At 38.4% G+C, this 16,295-nt stretch overlaps 1 protein-coding gene and 1 long non-coding RNA gene across 8 annotated transcripts in view; both read left to right on the forward strand.

Annotated features, from left to right (window-relative positions):
• The window catches only part of TCF12 (transcription factor 12), a 163,534-nt gene that overhangs the window by 139,775 nt on the left and 7,464 nt on the right, over positions 1–16,295 (forward strand). For 2 of the 7 annotated variants that reach the window (XM_035336277.1, XM_035336284.1), the window contains 7 exons: positions 383–461; positions 5,111–5,184; positions 6,112–6,183; positions 6,911–7,117; positions 13,380–13,494; positions 14,332–14,503; positions 15,816–16,048. In XM_035336277.1, the coding sequence (XP_035192168.1) occupies positions 383–461; positions 5,111–5,184; positions 6,112–6,183; positions 6,911–7,117; positions 13,380–13,494; positions 14,332–14,503; positions 15,816–16,048 (952 nt within the window). The remainder of the gene's footprint in view (positions 1–382; positions 462–5,110; positions 5,185–6,111; positions 6,184–6,910; positions 7,118–13,379; positions 13,495–14,331; positions 14,504–15,815; positions 16,049–16,295) is intronic. The other 5 variants (XM_035336279.1, XM_035336278.1, XM_035336283.1 and 2 more) reach the window with 5 other exon arrangements.
• On the forward strand, positions 2,596–4,925 carry LOC118172393. The gene is made up of 2 exons (XR_004753675.1): positions 2,596–4,361; positions 4,397–4,925. It is a non-coding gene; the product is annotated as an uncharacterized LOC118172393 (long non-coding RNA).

A 16,295-nucleotide genomic window follows, 5' to 3' on the forward strand; every position in this document is an offset into this window, starting at 1 on the left:
AGAGCTGAATGCTTTCCCCCCATTTTCTCTTGTGAAGAATTAATTTTTAATTTTTAGATGAATGTGACTGATAAAATCTTCTCTCTCTTATGACTGGGAAGTTGTTTTTCCTCATTTTTTGAAGATCTGTTTGTTGTAATTATCTGTGTACTGTTAACTCATTTATAATTCCCCTTCTGTGATTAAAAAAAACCTGTAGTTTGTGCTATTGGTAAAGTAGGAGGAAGTTCGATTTTGTGCCGTTATCAAATATGGGCTATGATTATTTTGACAACTACCTTAAAATTAAAGTTCTCTAGATGTTTTCAGAACATAGTAAAGCACAGCTCTTTTACTGTGTATCTGACATGTACTGACATAAAACCATCTTGTCTGTTCTTAGATTTATTCTCCTGATCATACCAGCAGTAGTTTTCCATCAAATCCATCAACACCAGTTGGATCACCATCGCCTCTTACAGGTAGAGACTAACTGTTGTCAATAACTTGTTTGTTTTTTTGAACACAGCCTCCTTGCAATCACTATGAAATCAGCAGTAGCTTCCCTGCATAATTGGTTCTATATTTTGTTTATTTTTCCATTGCACGGGATCTAGATTTGTAAATATTTTGTTATGAGCATTCGCTTAAATCCTGGCAACTGACTTTGAAAATTAGCTCTACTAAAACAATCTTTGAAAACATTGAGTAACCATATACTGTCATAGCTGTGATAATGTCTGGACAGAGAGGTACCACTGGAGAGAAAGCAATGAGCTATTTGTTGTTTCTGTTACTGCTAGTTTCTGAAGCTGTATGTAAAAACTGTGGCAACTTGCATTAAGAAACACAGCAGGTGTTTGTTCCTTCTCTGAAAAATAGAGTAGTTTGTGAGAGCATCCATTTTTTACACTTTTCATTCATATCTTTCATGAATGCTTTCATTCTACAGGAGAAGAATTTCTGACATTTTTCAAAATAAATGTGCTGTATTGCAGCCACCTCTGTCACCTGTGCTTTGTGTGTTACTGGTGTGAATGTGGAAAGAAGCATTCCAGCGTGGAGATGAACTGTGGGCAGCTGCCTACAGCTATTAGTGGGTAGTGCAGCTTTCACAGACACTGTGGCCTCAGCTGTCTAGTAAAAGTCGAACAGCTGTTCTCCATACAGAGAGGACTGTGAAAGCTCCATTGACTTAAATTTGTTGTTTAACAAAGAACTAGAATTACAAGCAAGATGATGTAACTTTAACCCTGTTCTTTCCTATAGTTCAATTTAAAGTTTATAAAACATTTCCCATTCTCTGTTTAGCATATTCCTACGGATTCCCGTCTGTTGGTCACTGTTCCGCGGGAGTTGTTTTTTGTTTTCTTTTTAATAAAATTAACTTGTAGTGAAAGATGTACACAATGAGTTTGGTTCAAAACTTACGTCATCTGGATGAATAAATCAGTAAAGTTATTGCATGCAAAGTAGTGTCATATGCATACATATATGAATATGCATATCTGTGTATATAACATCACTCAAAACTTGCATCATTTGTATTTCACCAGTGTTTAATGAGGACTGTTCTGGTTTTCTGTGTACTTAATGGATTAGTGAATATCTGACATGGCATACCTGAACAGCTGCTTTGGGCGTTTTTCCTGTAACTGGAAAATCCATGTTAAATTGAGTAATGATGGGATTAATGGGGTTTTTGATTTAGTGATTACTGTTGACAAAAATGTCTTGTGTATCCTTGTTGTGCTGAAAAGGCAGGTCAGACCAGAAAAAAATTATTCTTTTCTTGCTAGGACGAAAGCAAATGTTGTAAATAGCTCTGTGGCTGGAAGAAAAGTTCCAACATTTCCAAGTAGTTGCAAATTGAAGCTCCCAGTTTAAGTTCCCTGACTAGATACCACACATAAATTGGAGCATGAAAGAGCTACCTAAATTATGTTTTTAGAATGCAGGTTTTGAGGTCTCTGAAGCGTGGGGTTTCCCTTTGTCTGTTGATGCCTTTGTTGGAACCTCTATCAAACATAAAACTCCACAATTTGCACGTTGATTTGCATTCTTTACTCTGGATTCTGGTGGCTAAGACAGTAGTTTATAAAAGCAAATAATACTGAAATCCTTCTCAGCCACAAACTTAGCATCTGCTTTACAATTACACACACTGCCCTCCTCTCTCCCCCCTTTAATTTCAGCGCTGCAGAATTTATCAAGCCTTCGGTAAATTGCTCCAGTAGTTAATTACCTTCATTTATGAATCTGGACTTTTATCTTTGTTCCCAAATGAGTCGCTAAGAACACAATGAAGCACAATGAAAAGTAATTACTACTATATTTATTGTTACTTATACTCCCGGTAGCCATTTTCTGTCCTGACCCAAAAAGTTGCTGCAGATAAAACAAATGTCCGATGCATACTACAATAACGTATTTTGGAGCACTTTGTTCTTCACGGTGATTTTCTTGATTTTACAGTTAGTTCTTTGTTTACCTGGCATTCTTAGTGTTTTCGCTTTGACTAAGTCATACTTCATCTATTCCTCATCTGTAAATTACAACTGGGAGATAGTAACTTTGTGAGACATTCAGGTGCATAAGCTGATGTTGTAGTATTTGGCAGTTTTGTTACTGACTTTTTCTTAGCATGTATCAGGACTAACAATTTTTTTTTATTAATTGAAGTAAAAGCCTTGAAGACAACAGGATGAAAAGCCCCAAGAACCCTCATTTATTTAATTTCTAATTTTACATAAGCACACTTAGAGCTTAACTTCTTGCATAGTTTTAATGATCGTGTAGTTTCAATGCTGCATACGTGAAGTTTATATACAGATTGGGGTGGTGGGAGCTGTGGTATCCTAAGAATCCTTCTCCCAGGATCAGAGGTATTCAGAAGGGTTTGGGCAGTCTGGAGGATGCAGAAGCAGCCCCTTGCTGTCTCTGCTGCGTGTTTGTTTGAAAGGGGAGCAAGGGGATTAGGGCTGGGCAGGTTCTGAGGGGTTGAACAATACTACAGTGATTACTATCGATGACCCCTGTAAATCCTAGCACTTGCCCGGCTTATTTGTTTTTTTTTCATGCTGCTATGTTGGTGCTGCGCTAAAAGCTGCAGTTGTTAATTGCAGGGCTTGTGGTGCCAGGATGCTTTTTAACATAATTGGTGGATTTCATGAACAAACTTCTGTGAGGGGGAGTGGAATGAGGAAAGCAGGAAATCAGTGCCATCTGGCAACCTGCACAGACATGGAAACAGAATCTGCCACTGCTTGCAAAGAGCACTAGCGTTACTAGAGGTGTGGTGAGAAACTGCAGGTTGCTGTTGGGTTGTTCGTTTGAGAGGAGTTCTGGGTTTGGATTTCTGTTTTCGTTGTGATAAGTCCCACTCAGTTTTCTTCTGTGCTTTCCTTAAGGAAATCATACCTTTTTCCATTAAAAGAAATTCACCATCAAACTAGGTGCACAGGCTTACTGTTGTCCCTTGTTTTCTGTTCTTAACAGTTTGCCTTTCTGCTTAATGTTCAGCTGATGCTCTGCTGTGGGAAGCAGCATACCCAGTCCTGTTAGCAGCAAGCGCTCATTAAAGCCAAAACTATGGTCTTGTCTCTAAAAATGAAATTTTGACCAAATAAAAATTCAAACGTTGCAGTGAGTCAATGTATTCTTAAGCTATTTCATTACTACTTTGCAAAATCAAGCTGGACTCCAGGCGATATTTCAAGTTCAGGAGTGACAACAATGCAGGGGGAGACTGTACACCCAGACCCCAAGTAGCTGTGTGAAGTGAAAATTTGTAATTATAACCTTACTCACTGATGTATTTTAAGAGAATTTGAGTGCAGTTATGGTAGCTTTGGTCTTCTATGAAACCGGAGAAGTTTTATTTTTATTTTTTAATTGGAAAAGAAATATTTGAGTATTTTAATGGCTATGCAAGCTTTATTCCTTTTCCTAAGTAAACCACTTTCTTTAAAAGGTAACTACTTGCAGCCCTCTGAACAAAGGAACTCTAATGTTATTAAACCTTTTCCCAGTTTTCCAGACATAGAGCTCTGGCTGTTATTGAAAGAAAAAGCCCACAGGCTCTTCCTTTAATGAGCTGCTTTGGATTGTATGTCCATAATTTATTAATGTAATTGCTTTATTATTACATTTGTATGGCTGAAAGGAAGCTGTCTCTAATGGACATAGAATTTCATGTAGTATCTTTATAAAAGATGCATTATTAGTTGGTGAGAAAAATACATGTTGTACTACTTCAGGCTTTGTTTAAAAGTACTGCTTTATTAGTTATTGTGTTTCACGTGTAATTATTCCTAAATTTTACATGATAATAAGTTTTTTTCAGATTAGAATTGATACCTATTTGAAATTGCAGCGTATAGGTAACGTATATAATTAGGGAAATTGCAGTGTATAGGTAACGTATATAATTAGGGCTTTGTTGCACGACGATTCTTAAAGTGAAATGAAATCTGTTCCAATTTGCCTTGAGTATATCTGAAATAAGGAATGGAAATACCTTGTGTGTACTTTTACTCTTCTAAACTTGGAATGCATTATGATCTAAAATTTATTTTTCTAAATGGATAAGTAAAAATAGTAAAGAAGAAAAGTAAACAAGGTAGAGAAGCTTTTAGATCTAGTTTTAAGTTTTCTTCTTTCGTAGAGGGGTGTCACATGAAAATGTCTTTCCAGTTATTTTTGATTCAGTGTCCATTTGATTTCTTCACATATTTTTAATGTAAATTGTAATGCTGTTAAAGATATGCTTACATATACTGAACATAATCTGAAAAAAGAAATGAGCAGTCTTGTGGTGAGATTTGCAAAAGACAGGTATTTAAAGTACTACATGTATTCGTTTACTCCGTGGTTTTTTAACGTTGAAGTAGTTTGAAGATGTCACTGCTTTGTAATCAATGTGTCTAAGCCTACAGATGCCAGGAGATTTAAAAAAAAAAAAAAATGTCCCTTAATAAGGCAGAATGAAGGAATTTGTCCTCCTCTATAAACCCATATGTTGGCTTACCTTTATGCAGAGTATGTTGGTTTTAATTATGTTAAGAAATATAGCATCTGTTTCCTGCTTATGCTGCATAAATCTGTGACTTAACCTAGACGATTTTGACAGGTGCCAGTCAGTGGTCTAGGAGTGGAGGACAAGCCCCCTCATCTCCAAACTATGAAAACTCTCTACACTCCTTGGTAAGAGTTGCTGAAAGCAGCATAGTACTTCTTACTTAAGAGCTGAAGGCTTGTTTTTGTATAAATCCTGCATATCATTAAAGGAAGCAGTAGGATAGCATTACAAATGAATTCTTTGCTAACAAATGGCCTGTTCAGTTGAACAATATAAGACGTGCAGGGTGTGTCTTTCACCATCTGTTCCTTGGGCATGAGGCTTCTGTGCTGAGGACAGCTGGTGCTAAAGCACTGTTATGAGATTCTGGTACCTTTTCACAAATCCATAGCTAATTCTTATCTAAAGTTCAGTCTGCAGAAAAGATAAAGACTTCATGCCTTCGCATTTACTGGTCCTTCCCCCACTCTCCTTGAAATGGTAATCCCTTGGGCTTGTTTCATTACACCGTCATTAAAGTATTAGTCTATTTTTTTATTATTATTATTATTGGGGAATGTTCATTTATTAACTAGTGAAACATTTTTCAGGGAAAAAAAAAAAAAAAACAGGAAATAACCTACAGTATTGTAAACTGATGGATTTGGAGATTCAGCAGAAGATTTAAGTTACTAACTAATTTCTTAAATTTCTGATACAGCATCAGGAAGAAAAGGGGAAAATTTTGAGGGAACACTGAGAGGTTTTAAATACCTGTTAATATTTCTAGTTTCCACAGCTGTAATTCATTTTTTTTCCTAACAAGAACAAATTTAAGCTAAATCAGTTCACAATATTTTTGCAATTAAATATAATTGATATGTACATCCTAGAATCCTAACATAACTGCAGTGTTAAATATTAGCCTTTTCTTATCTTGATATAATCAGATTTCTGTTGCATTAACTTGACTAACAATTTATTGCTGACATGCACATCAGCTGTTTCCTCACCTCTTTTTTGAATTAATCTTAACCTGTGCTTTGCTTCCTGTTCTGTCTTGACTTTGCCAGAAAAATCGAGTTGAACAGCAACTTCACGAGCATTTGCAAGATGCAATGTCCTTCTTAAAGGATGTCTGTGAGGTACTATTTCACTTTAGATGGTGCCTTTTTGTGTTTCAATTAATGCTTCCTTCAGATTCCCTATTAAAACTTAAATTAGTGTAGCATATGACCCATCTTTTGACTCCAGCATTCTGCTCTTTCAGTTTCTAGAGAGCTGCGATGTCAGAATCTGTTTTGCTTTGCCTTTTTTGGTCTCTTTAAATAAAAGTAAATCTAAGACAGAGACCTATTCTGCAGTAACATAGAGAACTTGGTTTTATTTCTGAGATACCTAATCTGTTTAAAGATCAGTTTTAGAAAAACAGATTTAGAAAAACAGTAACTTTTGTCCAGTCTTTTTGTAATACAGCTTCTCAAAATGCCACTGCCTCTCCTAATTGTTACCAATGTGGTGAGGCTGATTTTATGATCATTCTTTCTTGTCCTGTATTAGACAGCTTGTTTTGTAGTACTTCCTTTTTTCTTGTTCATGCCATGTAATAGAAGCTAAGTAACATTAACCTTATAATAAGCTTCACTTTAAAAGCTGCCACCTATTTGTGGAATGAATGCTATCTCAAGCAAAATCTTCAGATACCTTTTCTTTTTCCTGTTTGTTTGTAGTGCTGGTAGGTGCTTTTGAAGTCTTTTGATACTGCATTTCATCTTCTGTCTTTAATGTCTCCAAGGTAGAAACTGTTCCAGTATAGTGAATCTGCAGATGCATTCAGTAATGACTGTTGGTGTTCCTCTTCAATCCCAACAGCAGTCTCGAATGGAGGATCGCTTGGACAGACTCGATGATGCCATTCATGTACTACGAAATCATGCTGTGGGGCCTTCAACAAGTCTATCAGGTGGCCATGGAGACATCCATAGCTTATTGGGACCATCCCACAATGGGCCAATTGGGAGCCTGAACTCAAATTATGGAGCATCTAGCCTTGTAACAACCAACAGACAAGCATCAATGGTAAAGATGTTTTTAAACGTGTATATCATTGTGCAGGGCAATTACAGCTGATGCTTTAAAGTTATCGTGGAGGCTGTTGCGTTAAAACTGTACTGTTAGATTCATATCTTATCAGGAAAAAAACTGCTAGAGATTCTCATAGAGGAAAAGGTGGCAGGCAATCTGCACCTGCTATGGGTTTCCAATTAGACGGTTGGGTGAGGGGTGGGCAGAAATGAGGGGGAGGAGAAAGATGGGAAAACTTAGACTTTGGCCTGGTCAGTGGCCCATAAAATCCTGCTGTGACCATATGCAGAAAGCTGAAACTTTCTGCTGAGAGCATTTCAGCTTATACATGCATTTTTTCCAGATGTGTAATAATTGGCAGAACAGTTTTCTCCTTGAAATGGTGAATAGGGAGATTGAATGGGAAGAGCAGTCAAGAAGGACTGAATTTCAAGTGTTCTGGTCTGGAAAAGCTGTTTATTGTAAATTGGAACTAGTCTTCAATAGCAGATGCTGGCAGAGGACTGGGAGGAAGCTGTTGGAATGTGGAACCATAGTGTGTGCAGGCTCAAAATTTTAACTTTTTTTTCTAAATGAAAAGGAGTTTGAGCCCAGCTGTAGTGTAAGTAACAATGAAGAGGAAGCAACTTCTAGATTAATCCCTAAGAAGAGTTAAATAACTCAGTCCATCTCTTTTAGTTTCTTTAAAAATGTGAGCTATTCTGGAAAAATGTCGTTAATTTTTCCATAGATCAGAAATATGTTAAAAGAATTATATAGTAAATGAAATCTCTTTGTAGAGTTGCTTACTTCCCTTTTTCTTCCTTTTCATTCAGCCCTTCTCAGAATGCTTACTGGAAAAAAAGCTTTTTAAAAACATGCCTATTTTAGTGGTGCCATGTGTTTGCATGTTTACAGTGTAATTTTAAAGACCAGTTACATGCTGTGAAATTTTCTGTTATAAAACATATTCACAGCTGGGTACTGCGTGATCAAGGCAAAATTTCACCTATCATCAAAATAATTAGGTACCCCAATTGCTGAAGGGTTTGTATTCTATAAAACAGAATTAGTTCCAGGCTCTCCTATTCGCACGTCACACATCCATTTATATTAATTTCAGAACCACTGCAGTAAACATCAAAAAGAACTGGCTACTTTCTATAAGCTGTGTGTGTCTGGGGACGTTTGGGAAGGGAGGTACTTTCCAATGGCATATCCAGCTTTAGGTTTCTATACAAGTTCACAGTTGCTTTTAGTAATGAAGGAAATGATACGTAAATACTTCAGAATTTTTTAGTGCTGCCTCATAGTATTTAATGAATGCTATTAAAGGGAAAGTTTTTACAGTGTTCTGAAATTTAGTCATAGAAAAGAAATCCTTTTTTTCCTAGGTCGTAATGGTGTGGGGTAAAATGAGTGACTGAAACTTGCAGTGACTAAATGGTTCTCTGGCTTGTGACACCTCCTCACACTGCTGCTAAGTCAGATACACATAATGCCCAAATGGACATAAGTCTCTGTTTCTGTTTTAGACTAAGCTGTGATATTTTTTTTTATCGACTCAGTTTTGATTAAAATAGGTGACAGTAGGAGATGACTCTCCAAAACAAATAAAGGCTCCGTGGCCTGCTGTAGTTTAATGTAGTTGTGTAATTTAAATGTAATGTAGGCTTGATTTATCATGTAGTGATTGATCTGCAGTTTTGACTGAAGGACGCTTGCTGCATGTCAGAAATATACTTATGTTAGGAAACTGAAAAAAAAAATGCTTTTGTGTTTATCCTCACTGGGTGAAACAAACTTGCGGATCTGTTTTGTCTTAAAATGTGAGTCAGCTAAAGAATTTCTTGGATTAACCTTAATTTTGTTACATCAGAAAAATTGGCTCCAACAGAAGGCATCCTGTTGTGGCCTTGCCTAGTCCCCAAAGAGCGCCCTTTGACATCATTTGCAATCACAGGATCCCAGCACAGTTTAGCATGGAACACTGAATTATGTACAGAGCAGAGGCTGGCACAGCTGGCTGTAGCGGTAACTGGTTTTATTAGTGACAACTGCATTGCAGTGATGCCCCAGAAATATGAGGTGTAATTCTGCAAGTATTCAGTTCTCAATTCATTTCCAAGTAGTTGTTCTAGTACTTGCTTTTCTTGAGATTGAGAATGTAGAAGAGCAGGAAATTTGACACACAGACAGACCTGTAAGAGATTTCAAACAGACCTGTAAGAGGTTTTGGTCAGAAATTAAATTCCTCTTTATTTTAGAGTCCATACCATGAAGTTTAAGAAAATACTACAGAACAGAAATACCAACATCGATAAGCTTGTTTCCCTATTTTTGTTTATTTGATGTGCTTGTAGGGCTTTTTGGTCAAGAAGTGTTTAGTGGGATTCAGCAATAAATGAAACTTCCTTGTTTGAGGGGGAGATATCTTTATACAAAACACTTTTGTTCTTTAGCAAAAAGAAAAAATAGAAAAATAAATTTAATTTCCCTTGAAGAAGATGATCTTGGCAGGAGGAGCTAGGAAATGAGTAATTTAACTCCTTTTTATGTAATTAGTGTAACCAGACATGGTTTTATTTTAACATTTGCTTAATTTTTGAGCCAGATTTATTTTAAAACTCTAGTTGACTTCATTTCCTGTTCACTCTGAATGGTCTTGTTTTCTTTTTAGCTAGGCTGTCCATTAGACTTATTCAAATAGATTTTTAATATCTCAAACTCATCAAATATTTGCTAAGTGGCCTTTGAAGTTGATTTGTATTTTATTTCATGTATTATTGGAAAGTTAAGTAGTAATACTCTTTTTGTTCTTACTCAAGCTGCTTTTTATTTGTCATTGCAATACAGTGGAAAAAGAACAGCCTGAATTGATTAAAAATAAATAAATAAAGGGCCTCTGGAAACTCAGTTAAGGATGAAACTCAATCCTCAAGTTAGAGGGTTTTTTTCCAGGTACAACAGGAATCTAAAAAAAAAATAGTGCTCTCCCTCTGCCCGCCCCTGCCTGCTCTAGCGTAGTCACAAAGGGGAGAGTTCAGCAGCTTTGCCCACACCAGCCTCTGCTCGTGTCTCCGGTGCTCGTATTTCTCTGCAGATTGTGCTCCTAGTGAACAACTTGGAGCTGCCCAAAGTGTAAAAACCTTGGTTCCAGAGCCCTTCTGCTCGTCCTTCTGGTATTTGCTGTAGTTCAAATGATGTTTATGACCATGACTGATTCTTTTTGCCAGTTCACAAAAGCTTTTATCACTAAGTTTAAAATTGGTAATCAAACAGAAGCACAAGCTGCAGAGCTGATGTTAACAGGAGAAAGGATTTCATTTTGCCACGTCACCGAGCTCTCCGTGCAGCAGTGTGTCGCCACTTGCTGTGCTCTGTCCAGTTTTTATTTAGTTGTCAAAAACACCCGGTTTTCTGGTTTAGATCCCAAATCTTACTGCTTAAATCAACTGGAAGAAGTTGTGCACTTCGTAAATTTTGTGTCCGAGTGTCTGCAGGTTGTCTGACGTGCTGCAAGGCTTTCTTGACGTGCATTAAAAAGATGCAGCTCACCCAGTAAATTACAACGTGACGGTCTTGCCTACAGGACTACTATTTTCCTTGAACTGTGATTTCCCCGACGGGGATACAACTTCACTGGTTTGCTTTGAACCCTAAATACGTACTAGGCTGTCGGTACGTACAAAAATAGGCAGCGGTGAACCCCGAAGCGATCCGAGCGTCCTGCGGCGGGTGCGGTTTCCGTGCTGGTTGCTTCTCCTTTCCCAACCCGTTACGGCTGCGGCGTGCGGGACGGGAACGCGGCCTCTCAGCGCGCCTTCCCCGCTGGGCCCGAGGGCTCGGGGCAGGGATTGCGGCGGAGGGACGGCGAGGGCGAGGCGCGGCGAGGCCCGGCGGGTCGTGCGGGAGCGGGCCCGGCCGCGGGCCGCAGCTGTATGCAAATGGCGGCCGGCCCGCACCTGGCGCTGCCGCCGCCCGGCCCCGCTGCGCGACGGGGGGGGGGGGGGGGCGCGGCCCCCCCCCGCGGGGCCTGGGCGGCCTGAGGGGAGGACAGCCCCCGGCGGGGGGGATTTTCTAGGGCCGCGGAGATCGGAGATGAAAACTTGACGTGGTGGTCGGTTTTGTAACGGTGTAGCTCCTAAGGTTCCCGCATAACGCTCGTTAATCTGAACTGTATGCTTTGAGTTTGTAAACCTCTTTACAGAACCAAGACGTGGGCTTGAATGCAGTTTTTATTTCTGATCTATTTTCTGCCTGTATCAGAATGGATTTGTTAATCTGTCGCTTCTAGATTAGCTCTAGATTTGAGAGTTGCCAGGGTTCTGGCAGCTGTTAGGTTTGTGCACAGCTTTAAGAAATTTTTGCCTCCCCCCGCCTCCAAGACTAAGATGGGGGGGGGGGGGGGAACTGCCCTCAACGTGATGAATAGTTTGTAGCTTGAATAAAAGCACCCTCGTGTGTTAGGACTTAAGCGTGACCAGAAGAACAAAATAAAACCCAACCTGAAGGGCAGAACCAGCAAAAGGCTGGGTTTTGTAAGTTGCAGGGAGCGTGAGTTCCACCTTCACCTTGGAAGGGTTTCTCTCTTGGCTGGAAGAGCCACGTCCTGCCCCTTACCTCTGGGGAACTCGAGACGCTCACAAGAACTGGGAGGACCGTATCCCTTAGAAATCCTTCCAAACAAAGCTTATGGCATAAAGGAAGACAAAACGTACTTTAAGAAGCACAGATACCCTGCAGTATGCGAGGTTTTCCACAGAACTGCAGAATCTGTGGCAGCCCAGAATGACCTGATACGAGCTGTGGGTTGGCAGGGTTGCAGAGGGGGTGGTCCCCCCCTTCCTTTCTTGTTCGTGTGTGTTAGCTTACAGGAACGAGTGTGTATTAAACAAAGGATAAACTTGCATAGGGGTATTTATCTCTCTCTGGGTAAAATCCATACTAAGACATGAAAGGTAAAAGCTGCATTAATTACTCAAGAGGGATTCAAAGCTCAGCAGTTTACTAGGATTGAAGGATTTATTGAAAAACAGTGGTTCTCATGTGTAACTCCAGGCAATAAACCTATTTAATTAAAGGCTTAATCTTCTAGTTGACATGTTTGCTACTGTTCCAATAAAAAGCTTCATCTGTAGCCAATTTTTGTAACTATACAAATAATAGTAGAATCCCTCATCTTTGTTCTTTTTTTTTTAACTGTTTAATTGCATTATGTTGGTTACGTTATAAATATTTAAAGGACTTCTGTCTCTTTAGGAATCAAGAGCCTTAAATGGCCCATATTCCAATTTATTTAAATTCAGGCAGTTTGTCTTTTACCTCTTCCATTTTCAGACTAAAGAATAGTATTCTTTTAATAGATGTTTGCATTGATAACAGTATTCTGTATTCAGCACCAGGGTTGTTGCTTTTTTAAAATAAATTTGCCTCTTCAAGCTATATATTTGCACTCACAGCTACATTACATAAGTATAATTTATTAAAGTTCTTGCAAGATTGAGGTTGTTTTTTTTTTTTTTTTTTTTTTTTTTTTTTTTTACAATTTCTTCTCAATACTTCTTAAAAATTTAATTGTGTTATATTATGAAAGAAATTATGTATTACATGCAGGGGGTTGTAGGAATAGTTAGATGCCTGGATTATTTTCATATGATAAGATTCAGTAATGGAAATAGACCCAATGTGTTTACCTGAGGAAAAATATTAAAGTGAATAAAATAATATTTTGAAATTAGATGTATCTTTTCCTACTCCTATTTTAGCAATCAGGAAGTGAGGAGACTTTTTTTTGTGTGTGTGTTTGTCTATATTTAAGTGTGTGTTTGTGTACACGTATATATATACATACACGTTCACAAGCAGTGAAAATTACTCTTCCCTGTGATTTTCATTAAAGGATCAAAATTTTATGAGTACTACAGTTGATAGCCATAATAGTTTAAAGCAATCTAATGTTACTCAAATCTTACAATCAGGTATAAATCAAGAATAAAGTTCTGTAGTGATCTGTGGGATAATATTGAAAAAAATTGCTATGTTGCTACATTATTCCAAACAGGTGTTGGTCATTGTTTGAAGCATAGCTTAATCCAATATGCTGTAATCAAGTGGTTTAGTGTAACAGCATCTTTCAACTAAATCTCTCCCTTACTGAGGTAGAACTTGAACTCTGGTCTCTAATCCAGCAAATACTTTGTCTTTTGAACTTCCAGTTTGGACTGTTTATTTGAATCACATATTTGACTGAAATGTTTGCTTTGTTTTTCTTTAGGTTGGGACTCATCGGGAAGAAAGTGTCAGCCTCAACAGCAACCATTCAGTTCTTCCCAGTTCAGTTTCTGCTCAGAGCACAGAACTAAATCATAAAACACAAGACAGCTACAGAGGTAAATTTCCAGCAATATTAAAAGCTCAATGGTGTCAGTAATAATGTAGAGCCAGGGAGCGTACAGACCTTGGTAAATGTGCATCAGTACAGAAAGGGGATAGGAACATAAGAAGAGTTGAGAAATGAGAATTAACTTCAATTCTAAATCCTATAAACTACCACTGTTAGGGTTTCCTGCAAAAACTTGGAGGGCATCCCTGTGTTGGGCTTGTCCCTGTATAGTTTCAGTAGAACGCTTTGCATTACAGCTGCCTTATAGCTTAAGATGCCATAATGCCGTTTGCAGCGTGGCAGCCATTTCCAAATCAGCCAGGAGGGTTGCAGAGTGAGCTGATGACTGATTTCAATCTGGCCAATGAAAGGAAGTCTCTCCACACAACTGTTTACAGTTCGCTCAATTTTTAGCCTAAAGAAGTAAGCTATAGGAAACAGAAGTCAGCTTATTCATTAACATGCTTGCTCCATTTAGGGATGTGTATTGCAGATTTGGCCTAGCCCCAAGCCTCTGTCACTGCAGCTATGCCCTTAGATTTGCAGCCCAGACCCGAGGTGCAAATTTTCTTACTTTGCAGAATGACCTTCTGTATTTTACAGTGTCTTTCTCTGGTCAAGCTACTCTTGATTATTACAATTCCTTTACAACCTCACGACACGTGTCCAAGTACAGCAGTGTTACCAGGATATCTTTTACTTCTGTTACCAGAGCATGGTTCCTTGTGTTGGCTTCCCAAACTTGCTGTGTTCTGGCCTGCCATCTGCAATATCTGCTTAAGGTTCAGTTACAGGTAGAAATACTCCACTCCTGTGATAGTCACACTGGTCTGTTTGCTTGCAGCGTTGTCAGGTGGCTTGCAGAGCCAGTCTGTGGCTATAGGTCCAACAGAAATCAAGTCTGAACATAAGGAGAAGGATGAAAATATACATGAACCCCCCTCATCGGATGACATGAAATCAGATGATGAGTCCTCCCAGAAGGATATCAAGGTTTCATCTAGAGGCAGAACAAGGTGGGTCACTGACATGAGCTACTGAATTTGTGTTTAATTAGCGCTCTGTGTAAGTTGTAGATTGTCTTTAAGTTTAATAAGTTTATTTCAAAGCTTTTGCATTACCTCTGTGCATATGAAATATAAAGACAGATAGCTTACAGTACTTGTATCTATTTGAATGGAAGATTTTTTTTTCCAGGAAAATCACCTGAAAATTATGCATTCCGTTGTGTAAGTGCCTTGCCTATAGTCTGCCTAAAGAGATAACTAGCATAAAAGAGACAGTCCTGTCCAGTGTAGAGGATGGAAGTGTCCCAGACATGAAATCCTTGTACCTAGGCCAGGGCTCCTCTTCTAAATGGGAGCCAGTAGTTGTGGAGAACAGTGGCCTGAAAAACTATAGACTGGGGTGAATATGATATGTACATACAATTTCAGAACTCTTTTTCCCTCCTCAAACCACAGACCAAAACAGCTGGAACTCACACCAGGTAAAATGCTTCTGGATCTGCCAAATAGGCCTGACACAAGCGTTGAAATTTGAGATAACAGTGAACGATCTGAAACTTGCAACCACAGGCAGTGGAGTCTATAGCATCACAGCTGCTTAATGACATTTTAGTATATTAATTTTAGTGGAGGAGAGGCTTTGTAGCAGTTTTCGACTTAAATGAACAGTCCTATATGTGGGGGGAAAATAAGGCTACACAACTTAGTATAGTAATTTTAAGTGAAATTAAAAAAAAAATTAAATGTAATTGTTCAGGCCTACCTTGGACATTAAAAGAAAGAAAAGTTTTCAAACTGACCAGGTAGATCTTTAACAAAATTAAAATGTTTTAAATAAGCGCATTAAATTGAAAACTACTTGAATAACTTTTTGTATAAGCTGACATATTGGAAACCAGCAAAAGCTGTTGGTTGAAAATGATTTATTCTTCACCTGAAAAGATGGCTGAGTATCTCTAACTATTTGAACGTGTGTCAGTAATTGAATAAAGCAGTAGTTGGGGTATTTCTTTTGCTTCAAGGGGCCAGCACACTGTACTTTCCTGGAATCATTTACCTTCTGTAGACAATATCGTGTGGATATTCTTCAGGCAGAAGCCATTGAACGTTCATTTACAGGAAATTACAGGAACAGCAAGAATTACTTTTGAGTACTTAAACATTAATTTCTAACGTTTTTTTGCTTATTTATAGTTCAATATACAATAGAGTAAATGGGAAGAAGTTTTAATTTCATCAGCTGAGAATTCTGAACTAGCACAGTGACTTGTTTGAAGTCCAAGTGAAATTTCAATATACTTCTATTTACACTTTCTTGCAGCAGTACTAATGAAGATGAGGATTTAAACCCTGAGCAGAAAATAGAAAGAGAAAAGGAGAGGAGAATGGCAAATAACGCTAGAGAACGTTTGCGTGTACGAGATATTAATGAGGCATTTAAAGAACTTGGCCGAATGTGTCAGCTTCATCTGAAGAGTGAAAAACCACAGACAAAACTGCTTATTCTTCACCAGGCTGTGGCAGTCATCCTCAGTCTAGAGCAGCAAGTGAGAGGTTAGTAGCTCGTCATTGTGCTGTGGCAATTTGCAGGGTGGCTTTGTTCATGGAACAGTGTTGGTCTCCTGTAATCTGCACAACTCAACGCAAATCACTAAGGGCACGTTAGCTGTTCTGTAACTATGTCGAAATTCTTTAGGAAAAGCAAGGAATTGCTTTCAATTAAAAGAAAGGAAGGATGGGAGTGTTAGGTTTATATTTTTTTATGTATTTTCCTAGCCGTTTTGCTATCCAAGTTTTCTAG

This window comes from Oxyura jamaicensis, chromosome 10, assembly GCF_011077185.1.
Source record: "Oxyura jamaicensis isolate SHBP4307 breed ruddy duck chromosome 10, BPBGC_Ojam_1.0, whole genome shotgun sequence".
In the NCBI taxonomy this organism is placed as follows: Eukaryota; Metazoa; Chordata; class Aves; order Anseriformes; family Anatidae; genus Oxyura; species Oxyura jamaicensis.